Source organism: Juglans regia, chromosome 11, assembly GCF_001411555.2.
Source record: "Juglans regia cultivar Chandler chromosome 11, Walnut 2.0, whole genome shotgun sequence".
Lineage (NCBI taxonomy): Eukaryota > Viridiplantae > Streptophyta > Magnoliopsida > Fagales > Juglandaceae > Juglans > Juglans regia.
Genome location: NC_049911.1, coordinates 6,320,214 through 6,336,673, shown reverse-complemented (window position 1 = coordinate 6,336,673; position 16,460 = coordinate 6,320,214). Strand labels below are relative to the sequence as shown.

The following is a 16,460-nucleotide window of genomic DNA, read 5'->3' as shown; positions in this document are numbered from 1 at the left end:
AAAAAGTAATTGTGTTGTAGTGGTACGTACGTGAGAAAAGATGGTTTCAATTATTATTATTTTTTTTTTTTTGCTTATTACATGTCTAGCTAGCTATAACTTAAAATATTTATTTTATTTACACTACAAAAAATGTCAGTTTTTGCGTCGATTTTCCTTCCGTCGAACAAAAAATCACTGCAATTAATGATTTCTTGCGGCAATACTTTAATGGGTTTGCTATGATTTGAAGAACTTATTTCCTAAAATGGTTATGCATGAATGTATGCTATGGTCTAACTTTATGCCATTGCAACAGGTCAATTCACATTCCAAGGGCAGTGCTGATTTGGTTGTGCTCTAGCCAAGACCCCAACAACTCCTAGTTCCTAAAGATTCCTCTTAGCATGTATGTACGTGTAGGGAATTTGAGTACTACTGGCATGTTGAAACTTAAAGTATTTAGCATTGTGGTAGTTCTAAATTAGTGAATGAACGTGAATGAATTTGGCAAATCCATGGTTTATATAGCATGTACATGGTTCATTCAGTTTATATATAGTACTATGTAAAGTCTTCAATGGCATCAGGCTCTATCTATCATTGGTAGAATGGTAATAATTAGTAGAATGCTGATATATGCATCCAATATATGATTGGTTTATATATATATATATATATATATATATATATATAACAACCATGCAGTCCAGTAAGAATTATATAGAATTATATATATATAATTCTTGCTGGACCAAATTTGCTAGGCGAAATTTGCAGTCCAACATGATTGGTTTATATATATAATTTGCTAGACCAAATTAATAAGATATAGATTATGTGAAAATCCTATCATGTACAAATCCAATGGAGATATAGAAGTGAGAAAAAGGGAACTACAGAAATTGTTAAGTGTCAAACCTTGAAAATTTATGGAGACAACTTGGAGAGTGCTGAAACTTGAGAAAATTCAGGGTCGATTGGAGTGTGTCTAAATATATGGGACCAATTTGCTAGGGAAAAAATTGGGCACCAACCCCCAATTTTACTGCCCAGAAGCACTGCACCAGTTGGTAATTTTGTATTTCTGTCGTCTAATCCGCCGGAAGATATTTCCCCTATTGCACCGAAAAACATTGTGAATTTGTAATTGGGGGCGAAGTCGTCCACGCCATAAATGGGTTTTTGCAGCCCCAGGAAAATTTTTTCCCTGCCATCTGAAGGTCGCAGGGAAATTCTCACAATGTAAATTTAGCTATGCGACACACCAAACCCGCAGGAACCCAAAGTGTAGGTTGCGACGAGAACTCGGCGGCTATTTGCAGATGGACTCGGCGGAACGAGATCGACGGAACGAGATCGACGAAATCGGTCGATGAGTTTTTCTTTTCTGTTCCCGGCGTCGAAATCGACGGTAGTGGCCGATGCTTTTACCGGCATCTGAAAAATCGCAGCTACCATACCCAGCGATACAGATCCAGCTGTGCGACGACCCAATCCCGCAGGTAGCTTTACTGTTCTTGCGACGAGATTTTCAGTTCCAGGCATGGGATTTGCAGCGGCAAATTTGTCTGGTTTTGCCGGCGTCGAAATCGACGTTATTTGCCTCTGTTATTTGCGAAGAACGCAAGCGGCGACAGAGAGCGTATATGTGAGGCTGTAATCGCGGCAGACTCCCTGCGAGCGATATGTTGCGGTAAAACTGAATCAGCGACGATTTTCGTGCTTGTTGAGGCGACTTTAGGCTGCCGTAAAAATACATTTTTCTTGTAGTGTTAGTTTTTTTGATATGTAGAGAAATGATATTTAAAATTATAAAATGCATAAAAATTATGTAATTTTTTTTACAAAAATAAATAAATATAAAACTCTTTTAATAATAGATGTTATTATTTTTCAAAATCATTATACCATGCTTACGCACTTAATTAATCTCGACTGCAATTAGCATTACTTTTTCCAATAGTTTAACGTTGTTGCATCGATCCTCACATCCCCTTCACTTCCAAGACAATAGTCATGGCGCGCGCACAACCTATATAGCTACCAATGTTTTGTCGTCTTCGTTCTTTTCCCCTCTTTAATCAATCGAGTTAAAGGCCAAGACAAGCATTTCAGGGACATATACTCCGCTTAATTAATTCAGGCCACATGTTCGTAGACCTTACATAAGGCTGGTGGCCGACAATGTTAAATCGAGATATTGTACTTTCCTTTACTCTAAAGTAAAGGATTCTGCTACACCTGAAAGATTTTTACGAAAAATCTTGTAAGAATTCTCACCGAAAGGTAAATTTTTTTTAATATTTTTTTAAATATTTTAAATATTTTTAAAAAGTATAAAAATATTATAAATTTACTTAAAAATATTTTCTTAATTATTAAATAATAAAAAATTAAAAATTAAAAATTAAAATGCAATTCGATAGAGATTTTCGATAGAAATTTTATGTGGGAATACTATTTTCCTAAACTACTAAAAATGAGAAAAGAATGCTGAGAGAAAGACTTGAAGAAGGAAAATTAAAAAACTGATGTATCACGTGCGAAGAGTACTTGCATTGGCAGAGCGACCCGCTCATTAGTTAATAGTATTGTGTGCTGTGAACTTTAAACTATCAACTTTTAATAATATTTTTCAACTTTTTTCTTTTTTCTTTTATTTTGTTGGAGGAATCTGGCCTCGCTGTCCACGTATCTACTTACCCTTCGTCGGGCCCGTTACAGCTATATTATATTCTTCCCCTGAAACTAAGCCAACCGCTAACTTCTGAGAAAAGGGTTGGTATCTTCGACTATAAATAGGGTGCCTCTCCCTCAACATAATCACCACAAACTCACATTCGACACTACTGCAAGCTCTGTGTGTGTGAGAGAGAGAGATGGAAATTGTAAAAGTGCTGCACATGAATGGAGGAATGGGAGACACAAGTTACGCAAATAACTCCTTAGTTCAGGTGAACTACTTAAGCATTAACCCCCGTTTTGTTATGGTATATATTGTTAAATAAAGTTAATCAAATTATTTCAAAGAGCGAAATTTTTATAAAGTAGGTTGAATCTTTGCTCGTCTTACAGTTTACATCACTTTGTTATTTGCACCTCTACTTCGCTTACGAGTCTATTAGAATCTCTTAAAAGATTTCACGCTTCAAGATCAATAAATCTAAATTATTTCTCTAAGAAATTGTAAAGAGAGTAGACAGTTTTTTTTCTTTTTTGTATGTAGACTTTTTCTACATACACCCATTTAATGTACATACATAAAACTCTTATTTAAAGAGTTTTCACACAGGGGGTTAATTAACTTCCCTCAAGTTAAGTAGTAGTTTGAGAGAGTTAATTAATAACTTCTCCACCTATGTGGACACATCATAGGTCATGAGGTACCTACTACTACTGTTGCTGGCTTGATTAACGTATGCAAAGAGAATTTTATGGTACTTTCATGTTTTATTTGAAGTACTTAGGCTTCGTACTCTTCATCGACTTCGATTTTACTAGCTAGTAATAAAAGTTTCCAATCCACAAGTATTTTCCCCCATGTCTCGTGCCATCACAAATGTGCCGATGAAACTAGCCTGCTTACACTGGCTATCTTTTCCTACGCATGGATAGCTGCATTCAAACGTTTGACTTGGACAAAAGCTGTTTCGTTAAAAGAAATATTGCTGTATTTCATGTTAGGCTGATAGGGTTTGCTAGTGTGATTTTAGCACTTTTTTTCATGAAAATCATTGATATAGAGCAGCTATTTGCACACTTTCTGTGTAAACTGTAGAGTATATATACATGGAGAAGAACTCATTCACGTTCTATGTTTTGGATATGCAGCAAAAGGTCATAACCATGACCAAACCCATTACAGAGGATGCCATTACCCAACTCTACTGCAGCACGTTGCCAAAGAGCCTAGTGATCGCAGACTTGGGTTGTTCTTCCGGACCAAATACTTTGCTCGTGGTCTCTGAACTTATCAAGGGAGTGAACCAACTTCGCCAAAAACTAAGGCATCAATCACCCGAATATCAAGTGTTCTTGAACGACCTACCGGGAAATGACTTCAATACAATTTTCAAGTCGTTGCCAAGCTTCCAGAAAAAAATGAGCAGTCAATTAGGAGCTGGTGCTGGTCCATGCTTCTTTGCAGGTGTTCCTGGTTCTTTCTACGACAGGCTTTTTCCGAGCAAAACTCTGCATTTTGTCCACTCTTCTTATAGCCTCCAATGGTTATCTAAGGTAATCAACTTTATAGACCAATCCGACAATTGTATGGGGGATTCCTCTTTTTTATAGTTTTCACTTGAGACAATTTTGCTTTATTAAAAAGAAATATATTTGCAACTTCATTGGATCCCAAATTCAGTAATAGAAATGAATGTTGCTGTTAATAATTAGGTTCCCGAGAAGCTGGAGGGCAACAAAGGGAACATTTATATGGCACGGACAAGCCCGCCAAGCGTACTAAGGGCTTACCATGCACAGTTTCAACAAGATTTCTCAATGTTTCTGAAGTGTCGTGCAGAGGAGTTGGTGCTAAGCGGGCGAATGGTTTTGACACTTTTGGGAAGAAGAAGCGAAGATCCGTCAAGCAAAGAGTGTTGTTACATATGGGAACTTTTGGCTATTGTACTAAATGAAATGGTCTCCAAGGTAACCTATAATTCGATATATCAATAGACTCATCATGATAATTTATTAATCAGCCATAAATAATTGGTTTCATTAAGTATTAGTTATTGAATTTGCATTTGAGTAGTGAAGTATTCTCAGGTATTCTATGAATAATAGTGAAAAAGTAATGAAAATGTAATGAATAGTAGTGAAAAGTAAGAAAAAAATACTAATAAAATAATGAATAATAGTACTGAGGTATTCTGAGAATACCTGAGGTACTCTCAGTACTCTCATTACTAAGAATTCACCAAAAGAAAAAATTCATTATATTTTCCATTTGTATTTGGAAAATATGTCTCACCAAATACATTACTTAATTTGTGTTCTCTACTATCTAAATCCTTGTAGGGACTCATAGAAGAAGAAAAAATGGATTCTTTCAACATTCCTCAGTATACACCATCTCCATCAGAAGTGAAATCCGAAGTTCTGAAAGAAGGATCCTTCTCCATTGATTGCCTAGAGGTATCTGAAGTGAATTGGAGCGTTTATAACAACAATGATGGTTATAATGTTGCACAGTGCATGAGAGCCGTGGCTGAACCCTTACTTGTTAGTCACTTTGGAGAAGCAATCATTGAGGAGGTTTTCAGTAGGTATAGGGAAATTCTTTCTGATCGGATTTCAAAAGAGAACACTTGCTTTGTCAATGTGATTGTTTCCTTGATAAAAAAGGAATGATGATCATGATCAAGATAAATCATGTTAATGGCTTTCTTTGTAGTAGTAGTACTATCATAGATAGATTGAAATAAGGGTTCTTCAGCCTTGCAGCACCATGTCATGGCATGAATGAATGAATCATGCACTTAGCTATATATAGTTTGTAATGGTTATCTAAGAATAATTTGGTAGTTAAAAGCTAGCTACTCATGTATGTTTCCTTTCGAATTTCCATCCAGATGATCAGGGTTCAAAAATGTATTATCCGCTGGTCATGATGCTTTGTTATTAAATATACGTACGTTGTTAAATTATATTAATGCATGTATGATCGAAAGTTTAATTTCTTTATATTATATATTTCTTCATGAATTATGAATAGGAGATTCACTGAAACCGAACGAGTAAATTATAAAATATTTATATACCACGGCCAACTAGCTAGCTAGCATGTTTCTGGGGATCGGACCATTACGCCGAATGACCCAAAAGATCACTATGAACAAACAAAATGAAACAAAATGAAAAAATGAATCATCTGAAATACCATGAACAAATCCGGTCAACCCATTGCGACTGATAACTAATTGCCTGCTCCAAGCTGGCTTGACCGGAGACTCAAAAACTAAGCATGACAAACTAGTACAAAACTTGAACATGCACTTGCCCATTTCATGCCCAATATCACTATTAATCATGAGCAAATAAGAACTATTAATTGCAGATTGACTCCGTACGTCCAGCGAAAAATGATATATATATATATATATATATATATATATATATAACAAGAAAATGGCTTATTTGCGACCAATTAATTCCAGCAAAATAACTATTTGCAACTAAAATTAGTTGTGAATAGTCTTTTGATTGCAATAAATTAGTCACAAAAGTCCGTTTTTCTTGTAGCGTCCCGCATCTATCATCTTCATACGGCCTAGATAAGCTACTTTTTGGGTTGCAAGCCTGTACTTAGACAATTTAGCCAATAGTTTGTGTTGCTTCAATAACTTTAAGGTTACCTTCAAGTGCTTCTAGTGATCCTCCAAACTAGTGCTGTAGATCAGTATATCATAAAACAAAACCAGTATGAACTTCCTGAGATAAGGCCTAACGATTTCATTCATCAAACTTTGAAAAGTAGATGTTGCATTAGTAAGTCCAAAGGACATCATTAGGAACTCATGGTACCCATCATGAGTCCTAAAAGTTGTTTTATGCACATCCTCATGCTTCATTCTTATTTGGTGGTATCCTGAATGTAGATACAACTTAGAAAAAAAATTGGACCCACTTAATTCATCTAGCAACTCTTCCACCACTAGAAGAGAGAACTTGTCCTTCACAGTCACCTTATTTAAAGCCCTATAATCCACACACATCCTCCATGTTCCATTTGCCTTCCTTACTAACAATATGGGAGAGGAATAGGGGTTGTGGCTAGGTCTGATCACTACTGAACTTAACAACTCCTTTACTATTTTTTCAATCTCTTCTTTTTGGAAGTAGGGATAACGGTATGGTCTTACTGAAGTTGGTTGAGTGTTTGTTGTAAGGTGATGGCATGGTCATGGGACCTTTCAGAGGGTAGCCCTTTGGGGTCTCCAAAAACCGAGGAGTACTTGTCAAGAATTTTTTTTTATGGTAGGGGGTAGAGTCTTTCTTTACTTTCACCATTTGTAACAATAAGCCCTTTTGTCCCAGCTTACTGTTCTTATTGACATTCCCCTCTTCAATTCACCTAGCTAGACACAACCCTCGCAGTTCCACAGACTGATTATTATACTGGAATTGCATGGACAGCTCCCTGAAATCCCATACAATTGAACCTAGTTCATGCAACCATTGCACCCCCAGCACCATATTACAACCAGCCAACACCAAAACACATGCATTTGTGGTAAAAATAATCCCCTACATGTAACGCCCTGGTCCAGCACGAGTCGGAGAGTTACTTCCTAACACTTAAACTCACATTTCAAGAATATAAAAATAGACTCCAAATTTCCAATATCATATAGAAAATTCGATTCAATCTAATTTCCTCAATATAACCAATTTCCCAAAATACCAAGTCATCATAACACAATAAAGTTTCTTAATAAAAATCGACAATACTCATAAAAAAAACTTTCTATGCTTGAACCACTACACTTAAATCATCTCACTCAATGCCTCATAATCTTGATCCTCAACTGAATCATCATAATATCTGAAAAATATTGTGGAGATAAGGGGTGAGTTATCAACAACTCAGTAAGCAGAGAGCATACACTAGCATGTAAACATGAGCATTTATAAAGTTCGGTATGTAGAACAAGACATTTACTTTCAGAATGCAGAAACAACATATTTTCTTTCAGAATGCATAAACAAAACTTGTTACAAAACATCAGAGCAAAATTTTCAGAAAAACAAACTTGTTCCCAAAAAGAAAATCTTTTGGCATATCCAAACTGAAACATTATATTTAAAATCATCTCTTAACATTACATCGGGACAATACCATGTTTCACCCCTGTGGTAGGGTTATAAACCACCATTATACCCGTGGCTGGGCCATATCCCATGTTTCATCCCCGTGGTAGGGTTATAAACCACCATTATACCCGTGGCTGGGCCATATTCCATGTTTCACCCCGTGGTAGGGTTATAAATCACCATTTTACCCGTGGCTGGGTCTTAACAGAAATAGAACAGATATCATCAGAATCGGATCACAATCATATACAGAATCAGAACTTCATGCCAAGGTTTTCAGATGACACATCATTTCAAAACAAAATACCGAAAAGCTTCAGATCATTTCATATGTTCGAAATAAACAGAATCCAAAACATCTTCATTTATTCATAGCAAAACTTTTAGATTTTCATATTCGCTCTTTTTACACAGTTCAGAAACAGAATGCATAAAATTAGCTCATGTCTACACCAGTCATGACAGAAAAATACTTTCTCTTATATAGAATTTATGCATATGCAGAACAAACATCTGAGGTCGTTTTCAGATTTCTTTTCAAAAATAAACATGCATATTTTCAAAATCAACCTCATTTTATTTCTTTTATGCAAAACTAGTATTGAACCCCACTTACCTGGACTTTTTAGCTTTTCTGAATCTTTCCACAATCGTGCCGAATGGATACCAATCGTCACCTATACAGAATATTAAACATTACTAAACTTCTAAAAGAACCGCTAAAACTCTCCATCTACTTAAACTCATCCTATGGAAATAGCTTTGATAACTACATAGTTATCAGAAATCTAATAAATATATTATCATTAAAAATAATCTTTAACTTATTGTAATATAATTTTATTAAATATGGCAAAACAACTTAAATTCTTTCCGAAAGTTAACTTGATCATATTTAAACTCATATCTCTATAAACTATTATTAAAACAATAATTTAATACATCCAACATATAATCTAGTAGGAAATCATAAATTTCTTAAGCAATAGTAATTCATAAAATATTAAAATTAAAAATATATATATATATATAAAACAATAAAACACTCATTTAGTAAAATATACTTAAATCGATTTTAAAGCATTTAGAATAAAGATAAAATCTTATTATTTACTAATGAAAATAGTTATAACAATTATTACTATATAACTAAAATTTTAGATCTTTAAATATTATCTATATGAAATTATAATTTCACGCTAAACATGACCCACAAGAAACATCTCAAATAAATCAAACTCAATATCAAGATAAACATCAAATGGCAAGAAAGCGTACTGACTTATAAACTAGATGTAGTAATATAAATATATTAAAACAATTTCTTTACTATGCTTTACAAATGCTATACGATAAAGTATTAAAAGTGGTTTATTTATACAATTAAACAAATCTTAGGTAGGGAACAAAAACTAGAAACGGAAATACTTATGAAAATATGAACAAAATACTTGAGAAATACAAAACCGTGCGATACAGTCAGGGCTCACCGAGAGAAAAGGCCAGGGATGACAGAAGCGGTGGCTGGCTAGGTCTACGGTGTACGGCCCGGTGGCATGGCACTGAAAGAGAGAGAAAGTGAACGTGAGAGAGAGAGATGGAACGTCCCGAGAGAAAGAGGGAAAGGGAGTTACGGACCGTGCAATGGGGCTGGAGTCTGACCATAAAATCTTGCTTCGTGATCTGAGGTGGCTCCACTAGCGGGTTCACAGCTGGGCTATGGCGCACGGACGGCCAGTGACTGGGCAGCTTGCATGGAGGCAAAGTTAGAAGGAAAGCATGCTCTGTTTTTGGCAAGTGGAAACAGAGGCTCTTAGGGTGCGATGGTGGCTTGGGTTTCACGGTGAAGGGTGGTGGCAATGTAGAGCTCTAGCCGTGAACTGGTGGCTGGAACCGAGGGAACGTGGGAGGCTCGCATGGTGATGGTGTGTACGAGGCAGTGGCTGGGTGGTGCAAGTCCTTGGGGGTTAGTGATCTGCAGGGGCGTCTCACGGTGACAGCGTGGTGGTCGTGGGGTTAAGAGGGTGAGCAGTGGCTCGCTGGTGCATCTGTGAAAGCCACAGGTTGGCGTGATGGTGGTCGTGCGGGATGGTTGGCGATGTCACAGTAGTGAGTGATGGCCCCGTGCTACGGTGTTTGCAAGGAGGTTTGCAGTGAACGAGAGAGACGTGGATAGAGAGAGTTTGTGAGATTTGATATAGAAATGCACAGCAAGTATAAGGCAATAAAAAGTAGAGAGGGAGAGACCTAAATGATGGACAAAAACGAAAAAAAAAAAAGAAGAGAGCTCAGAAACGGAAAGGGTGTTCAAACTGCCTAGATGTGGGAAAAAAAATGGAAATTTGGGTGGAGGAATTTTCGGGAGTGCAAGAACTAAATTGGGGAAGGATAAAATGCATGCGGAAAGACGAAGCTCTTGACGTCTTGGCTGCGTGAAAAACAGGGAAGAAAAAAAAATTGGGGAAGTTTATCGCTGGGGGAGGCAGGAGGGAAAAGAAAGAGAAGGGAAAAAAATATATATTCAAAGGGCCGGAGTGTTACACTACAACTTCACTCTCAAACCTGCACACCTTCCTTCACTTTCCACCTGGTCACCATTGGCTACTCACACCCTCAACTTTTCCTCTTCAATCACTAGGAATTCCCCTTTTTTGACTACTGAATGTCCAAAAAATTATGAGTGATTCCCGAGTTTATTAATACAATGACCTCCTAACTTCTTACCCTTCCTTTCACCCTCATTGTTTTGGGGCTCAAGGATCCAATTAGTGCATGCAAAGATATCTCAAGTTGGTCAGCACTAGTGACAAAATACAAAACTTCTCCACCCTCAACCACTTCCTCTATTTTTACAGATTTAGTGGGTTCTTCTTCTATTTCCTCAATCATAAATAACTTGGGTTGTTGGCACCTATGGCTAGGATTCCACTTGGAATCACATTAGTGACAGAGACCCGTGTCCCTCCTATCCTTCATTTGTTGTGGTTTTATCTTTTGGACTGGAATAATAACCTTGGCATGGTAGTGTGAACTGTTTGTGAATTTACTGGAGGGTGCTTTAGAATTCCTGGTTCATGAGGGTGGTATTGACCCCTAGTATTCTTCCTACAGACTCCCAGATTCTCTTCTTAGATCTTTGCCAAACTATAAGGTTTTTTTTTTTTTTTTTTTAGGAGGATGGCACCTCCAAAATTTATTGAAAGAAATCATCACTTATGGCAAAAAGAAACCTTATACATCCGATCAACACCAAACCAATAAACCAACTAGTTAAACAATAAAGCAAAACGTGTAAAATGCACAATCAAACAAAAAACCAATGAAATAATAACAACCACTAACGTCGAATGTTCGGCAAACCCAATCTATCCATTCGAATCATACCTCTCAAGGTGCTGGGAAGCAAAACAAAAACCTCAAACCTCCTTATTAACCCTTCTTCCCCACATCTTGCCAAACAATCTGCAGCCAAGTTCCCCTCTCTATATTGATGAGCTATAGAAAAATCAACAAATTATTGCGATTAAACATGCGCACAGGTAGCCTTATCTCATCTCTCAGCCCACTTAAAAAGCAGCTGAGCTTATACCTTTCTGAGAGGCCTCTCAGCCTATTAGATAACCCCTCAAAACTGGACTTATACTCTTCTACTGAACCAGTTTGTTTCAACCTAGTTAGAGATTTCATGGGATCATCATAAGATGATGGCCCAAATCTCACTAGCAAGGCTCGGCTAAATCTCTCCCAGTCAAGGATGGTTCCCGATTCCTCCAAATCTTGCAACCACACTATGACCCTCCATGTAAAATGATGCCAACCTCAGCTTGTGCTAGGGCAAAGTGTTGTGATATGCAAAGTAGTGATTGGTCTTATACAACCAACCAATTGGTTCCTCACCATGAGAAGTAAGGAAATCAATCCTTGCATGCCGATGATGGGGCTCCAGCCCATGCTCTCCATGTGCAAACCAATGGCCTTGATTGTCATATGAAGATTCTCCTTGTGAGTTGTTGTTGTTGTTCCTTTTCTGTAGCTCAATCATGATAGTAGCCAGTTGTTGTATTATTGAATTTGATTGCCTTTTTAAAGCTAACATTTATGTGTCCAAGTTCTTGAGCTGTGAGTCTGTGGACTTCTCCAAGAAAGATAGCTCATCCTGAAGTTGATTGAGACGTGTACCCTCTGCCATGCTATTAAGCTGAAGGTTGAAGAAGAAGATTGACAAAGAGATGGTCACTATGGATCACTCTCTCATACCAACTGTTACACTCTCAAATTCGTGATCTAATCACTACAACAGATTGTGTTTTTTGAGACAAAAAATTTTGTCTCAAAAAACACAATTTTCATCCCAAATTAGAATTGGAGATGAAAAAATTTCTTTTCAAATTTGTGTCGGAAAAAATTTTCATCCCAGTCGAAACTGTTCGAACGGATAATTGTTTTTTAGACGACCGGATTTCATCTCAATATATTGTTCGAATGGAATATTTATCCGTCCGAACGGAGACGTCCATTCGAACAATATGAAATACTCATTCGAACTAATGTCCATATTTGATTCTGTTCAAACGAACTAGGTGTTCGAACAGATTTTATGCGTTCGAACTAATAAATTTTTCAAATGACTTGTGTTCGAATAAAACTTATGTCTGTTCGAACAAAAATTTTATTTTCGAAAATTATATCCGTTCGAACGGGATTTTGCACATAAATGTTGTTCGAACAAATAATTTATTGTTCGAACGTCCGTATATCTCGTTTGTCGTTCGAATGGGTTAGTTTTTGTTCGAATGTGTCTGTTTTGGTTCGAATGTATTAATGGTAATTTACCGTTCGAACTGTATTAATCATAAAGATCACAATTTAATTAAAAATACCATACTAATATTACACGTTGTAATTCAAACATCAATTGTTCAAAGCAGTGCAAACTTCATAATATAAATGCAATTAAAGAAAAGATAAATTTGAAGACTATGGTGGTGGCATAGAGTTTTGGGACATCATTGACTGGAATTGTTCAAACATTTTTTGGTTATTCAACTGCATCCTCTCTTCTAATCTCGCCTCTAAATCCGGTGCTTGATCTAATCAAGTCAGCAACTCTTTTTTCTCGAACCTCAATCGTTCTATCTCAAGTGTTGTTTCCTCCAATTCCTTAGTCTTGTCGTCATTCGATTTGACTTGTGAATAGGATGATGATAATGAGGATGGTTTTACGCAACGTCCTAAAACCCTCAAATATCCAGAACGTGATCCAAGAACTAGAGAAAGGATCTGAGCATCGTTGATAGATGATACATCAGATGGATCCGTAGCAGTTTCCTTAAGAGATATCATCTTGTCTTACAAAAACAAAAATATTAAAGTTAGTATAAGTAACAAAAATATTATGTGACAATGAAATTAAAAAAACTTAAACTTATATAATTTGCCTCTGCTTCAGGACTGGACCAAACACCATCACGATTTTTATGTGTTTTAGCATACAATTGGGTTAAATCATAGTCAGCGGGACTTTCTTTTTTCTGCAAAAGGAAAATATATATTAGAACTTAAATCAAAAAATGTGTATTATATGTTAATATTTAACGGGCACTAAAATAACTTACCATTTTGTTAGACAAACGATGAAAAGATCGAGAACCTGCATAATGGTTTATCTTTAAATTTGATCTATTTGCTTTGTTCACAGTACTCCGTTGCTAAAAGAAAAAAATATTAGTCTATATGTTTAATACATCTGTGATATATTATTAAAAAAAGACAGCAGCGATATTACTTGATAAGCAGGGTCTTCAAGCATATCACAAACTTTCTCTCATTCGTTTGGTGGAATATTTTGGAATGGATTTTGGCATGCCTCTATTGTAGTACTGAACTTCTTATAATGTGCATGGCATCGACCTTTGTACCTCCGAAATGCATTCGACATCAGTTCCTCAACCGTTAATCGATCCTCTCCTCAGCCAAAATTAATCTCCAACTCATCATTTCGAAAATTATAAACAATTACTATAAATACAAAGTAACTTGAAAGTAATATGTTATATACTTAGTTGCTAGAGATGTAGGTTATTACCAAACAATGGTTTTTCATGTGGTCTTTCATATCTTGAGGAACTTTAAACCAAGAGGATGTAGAGAACACAATCATTTTTACAATCGTGGATGATATTATAATCAAATCCTAGCCCTCACTTCAATTGCTTCGCTTCATAAAAATTACGAGGTACTACGTTATCCTGAGGAAGAGCCTCTTTAAATAATTCTAGCAACATGTCGATGGCCTTAACAGAAATACGACAAATAGACGTAATATGAAGCAACCTCACCGTAAAAGACAACTTGTTATGACGAGTGCACCCCTCGTACAACTCTCTTTGTGCATCTTCCCACAATTTTGCAAAATTATCATTACTCTCAAATGATTGTGCAGATGTTCCTTCTCTATCTCTCATCCCAAATATTCCTGCCCCCATATCTCCTAACATCTCAGTCATATCCTCTCCATTATCATCATTGTCATCACAATCATTCACATTAATGTCGTCTATGTCGATGTCGTTACCCTCCTCCATTTAATTGGTCTGACTACTAAATCTAACTCCTTTGGAAAATAGTTCACCATGCAAGACCCAAGGTGAGTATTTAGAATCAATTACATTTACAAATAAATTATCCTCCACTACCACCAAGTTATAACAACTAAGATTTTTGGAGTTCTTGCACGGACATCTTATAAATCCACGACTGTCAACACTTATGCGAGCAAACTCTATAAAAAACTTCACCCTTTGTGCATACTCCTTATAGTCTCGCCCAAGTCTACCTCCCAGTAGCATCCAACTTTTATCCATTATATTTCCGTTACTTGTCAGATGTCTATCAAAAAACACAAAATTCATGGGATAAACACAATAAAAAAAACTCAACTTTTATAAGGTAGTCGATCATATCCCATTCGAGAGACTATTATCTATATTGCATATATACTCAGTCCTAAACTCTAATGTTAGTACAAATTTCAGCAGCATTTTTCTACTATTCTCCAAGTATGCTAGTCATGATAACTCATCAACCCTATTAATAGGCCGAGAAACTTACAGACCACATACTTGAAGAATGTAAGAAATCGTTGAACCAAAATTTTAATTGATTAAGACAAGAGTTTAAACTGAATATATATGCCGTATAGATGATAGAATCTCAAACTATCCACTTTGGACAATTCAAAAGTTGTACCCAAATATTCTTAAAGAGAATATTTGGCCACAACTCTCGAACAAGTCTAAAGTTTAAGTACATATAAAAAATATTAACAATTGCTATATTATAAGTTTTATACATTAATTTAACTATTAACAATTGCTATGTTATATATATATTTTAAGTTTCTAATTTAATTTTAGTGCATAATATTTTGTAATTATATTATATTATTTTTTAATTACGTTTTTTATAAGTTTTATACATTAATTTAACTATTAACAATTGCTATGTTATATCTATATTTTAAGTTTTTATTTAATTTTAGAGCATAATATTTTGTAATTATACTATATTATTTTTTAATTACATTTTTTATATGTTTTGTACATTAATTTAACTATTAACAATCGCTATGTTATATAAGTTTCTAATTTAATTTTAGTGCATAATATTTTGTAATTATACTATATTATTTTTTAATTACATTTTTTATAAGTTTTATACATTAATTTAACTATTAACAATTGCTATGTTATATCTATATTTTAAGTTTCTAATTTAATTTTAGTGCATAATATGTTGTAATTATACTATATTGTTTTTTAATTAAATTTGTTATAAGTTTTATACATTAATTTAACTATTAACAATTGCTATGTTATATATATATTTTAAGTTTCTAATTTAATTTTAGTGCATAATATTTTGTAATTATACTATATTATTTTTTAATTACATTTTTTATAAGTTTTATACATTAATTTAACTATTAACAATTGCAATGTTATATCTATATTTTAAGTTTCTAATTTAATTTTATATAAACTATGTTGTAATTATATTATATTAATCTATATTTTTATATCTTATAATTTTATAATTTCTGTTATATTAGGATTCTGCTCGAACAATATTCTACTCCCACAGGATCCCGTTCGAACTAACTTTATAGCGTTCAAACGGGACAAATCTAGATTCCAGACACGAAACAGAGAAAACATTTGCCATAAAACACAAATTTCAGAATCACAATCTCATAAGATGTATATTGCCAGAATGCTCATTTTAAATGGAATTGCACAAACATAAATATACAGCAGCATCTTAACATAATTAATTAAAAACTATAAATTATCAAAAATCTAAAAATTATAAATATTACCTTGAATTTAAGCAATCCAAACAAAAGTATCAATCCACAATACCTACATAAGCAAAAAACACATTATGAGAAAACTTAAATCATGTGCAATAAACTAACATTAATGAAACTCGAAATACCAAAAAACATAGAAAAAAAAACATACAATTTATTCGAACCTCTTCTCTCTCTCTCAAGAGTCCCTTCTCTCACTAAGTCTGTGAGTATCTCTCTCTCCACAACACTCTCTCACACACAAAATCACAAAGCCGTGCTCTGCCTCCTATTAAACATTCATCAACTG

The 16,460-nt window shown here is 35.0% G+C and overlaps 1 protein-coding gene across 1 annotated transcript; it reads left to right on the top strand.

Annotated features, from left to right (window-relative positions):
* The first annotated feature begins 2,807 nt into the window (after nucleotides 1–2,807).
* On the top strand, nucleotides 2,808–5,633 carry LOC109019348 (salicylate carboxymethyltransferase-like). Its single transcript, XM_019001627.2, has 4 exons — nucleotides 2,808–2,936; nucleotides 3,814–4,218; nucleotides 4,378–4,632; nucleotides 5,005–5,633. The coding sequence occupies exons 1-4, from the start codon at nucleotides 2,862–2,864 to the stop codon at nucleotides 5,335–5,337; spliced, it is 1,068 nt and encodes a 355-aa protein (XP_018857172.1). The 5' UTR covers nucleotides 2,808–2,861; the 3' UTR covers nucleotides 5,338–5,633.
* Nucleotides 5,634–16,460: the final 10,827 nt, after the last annotated feature.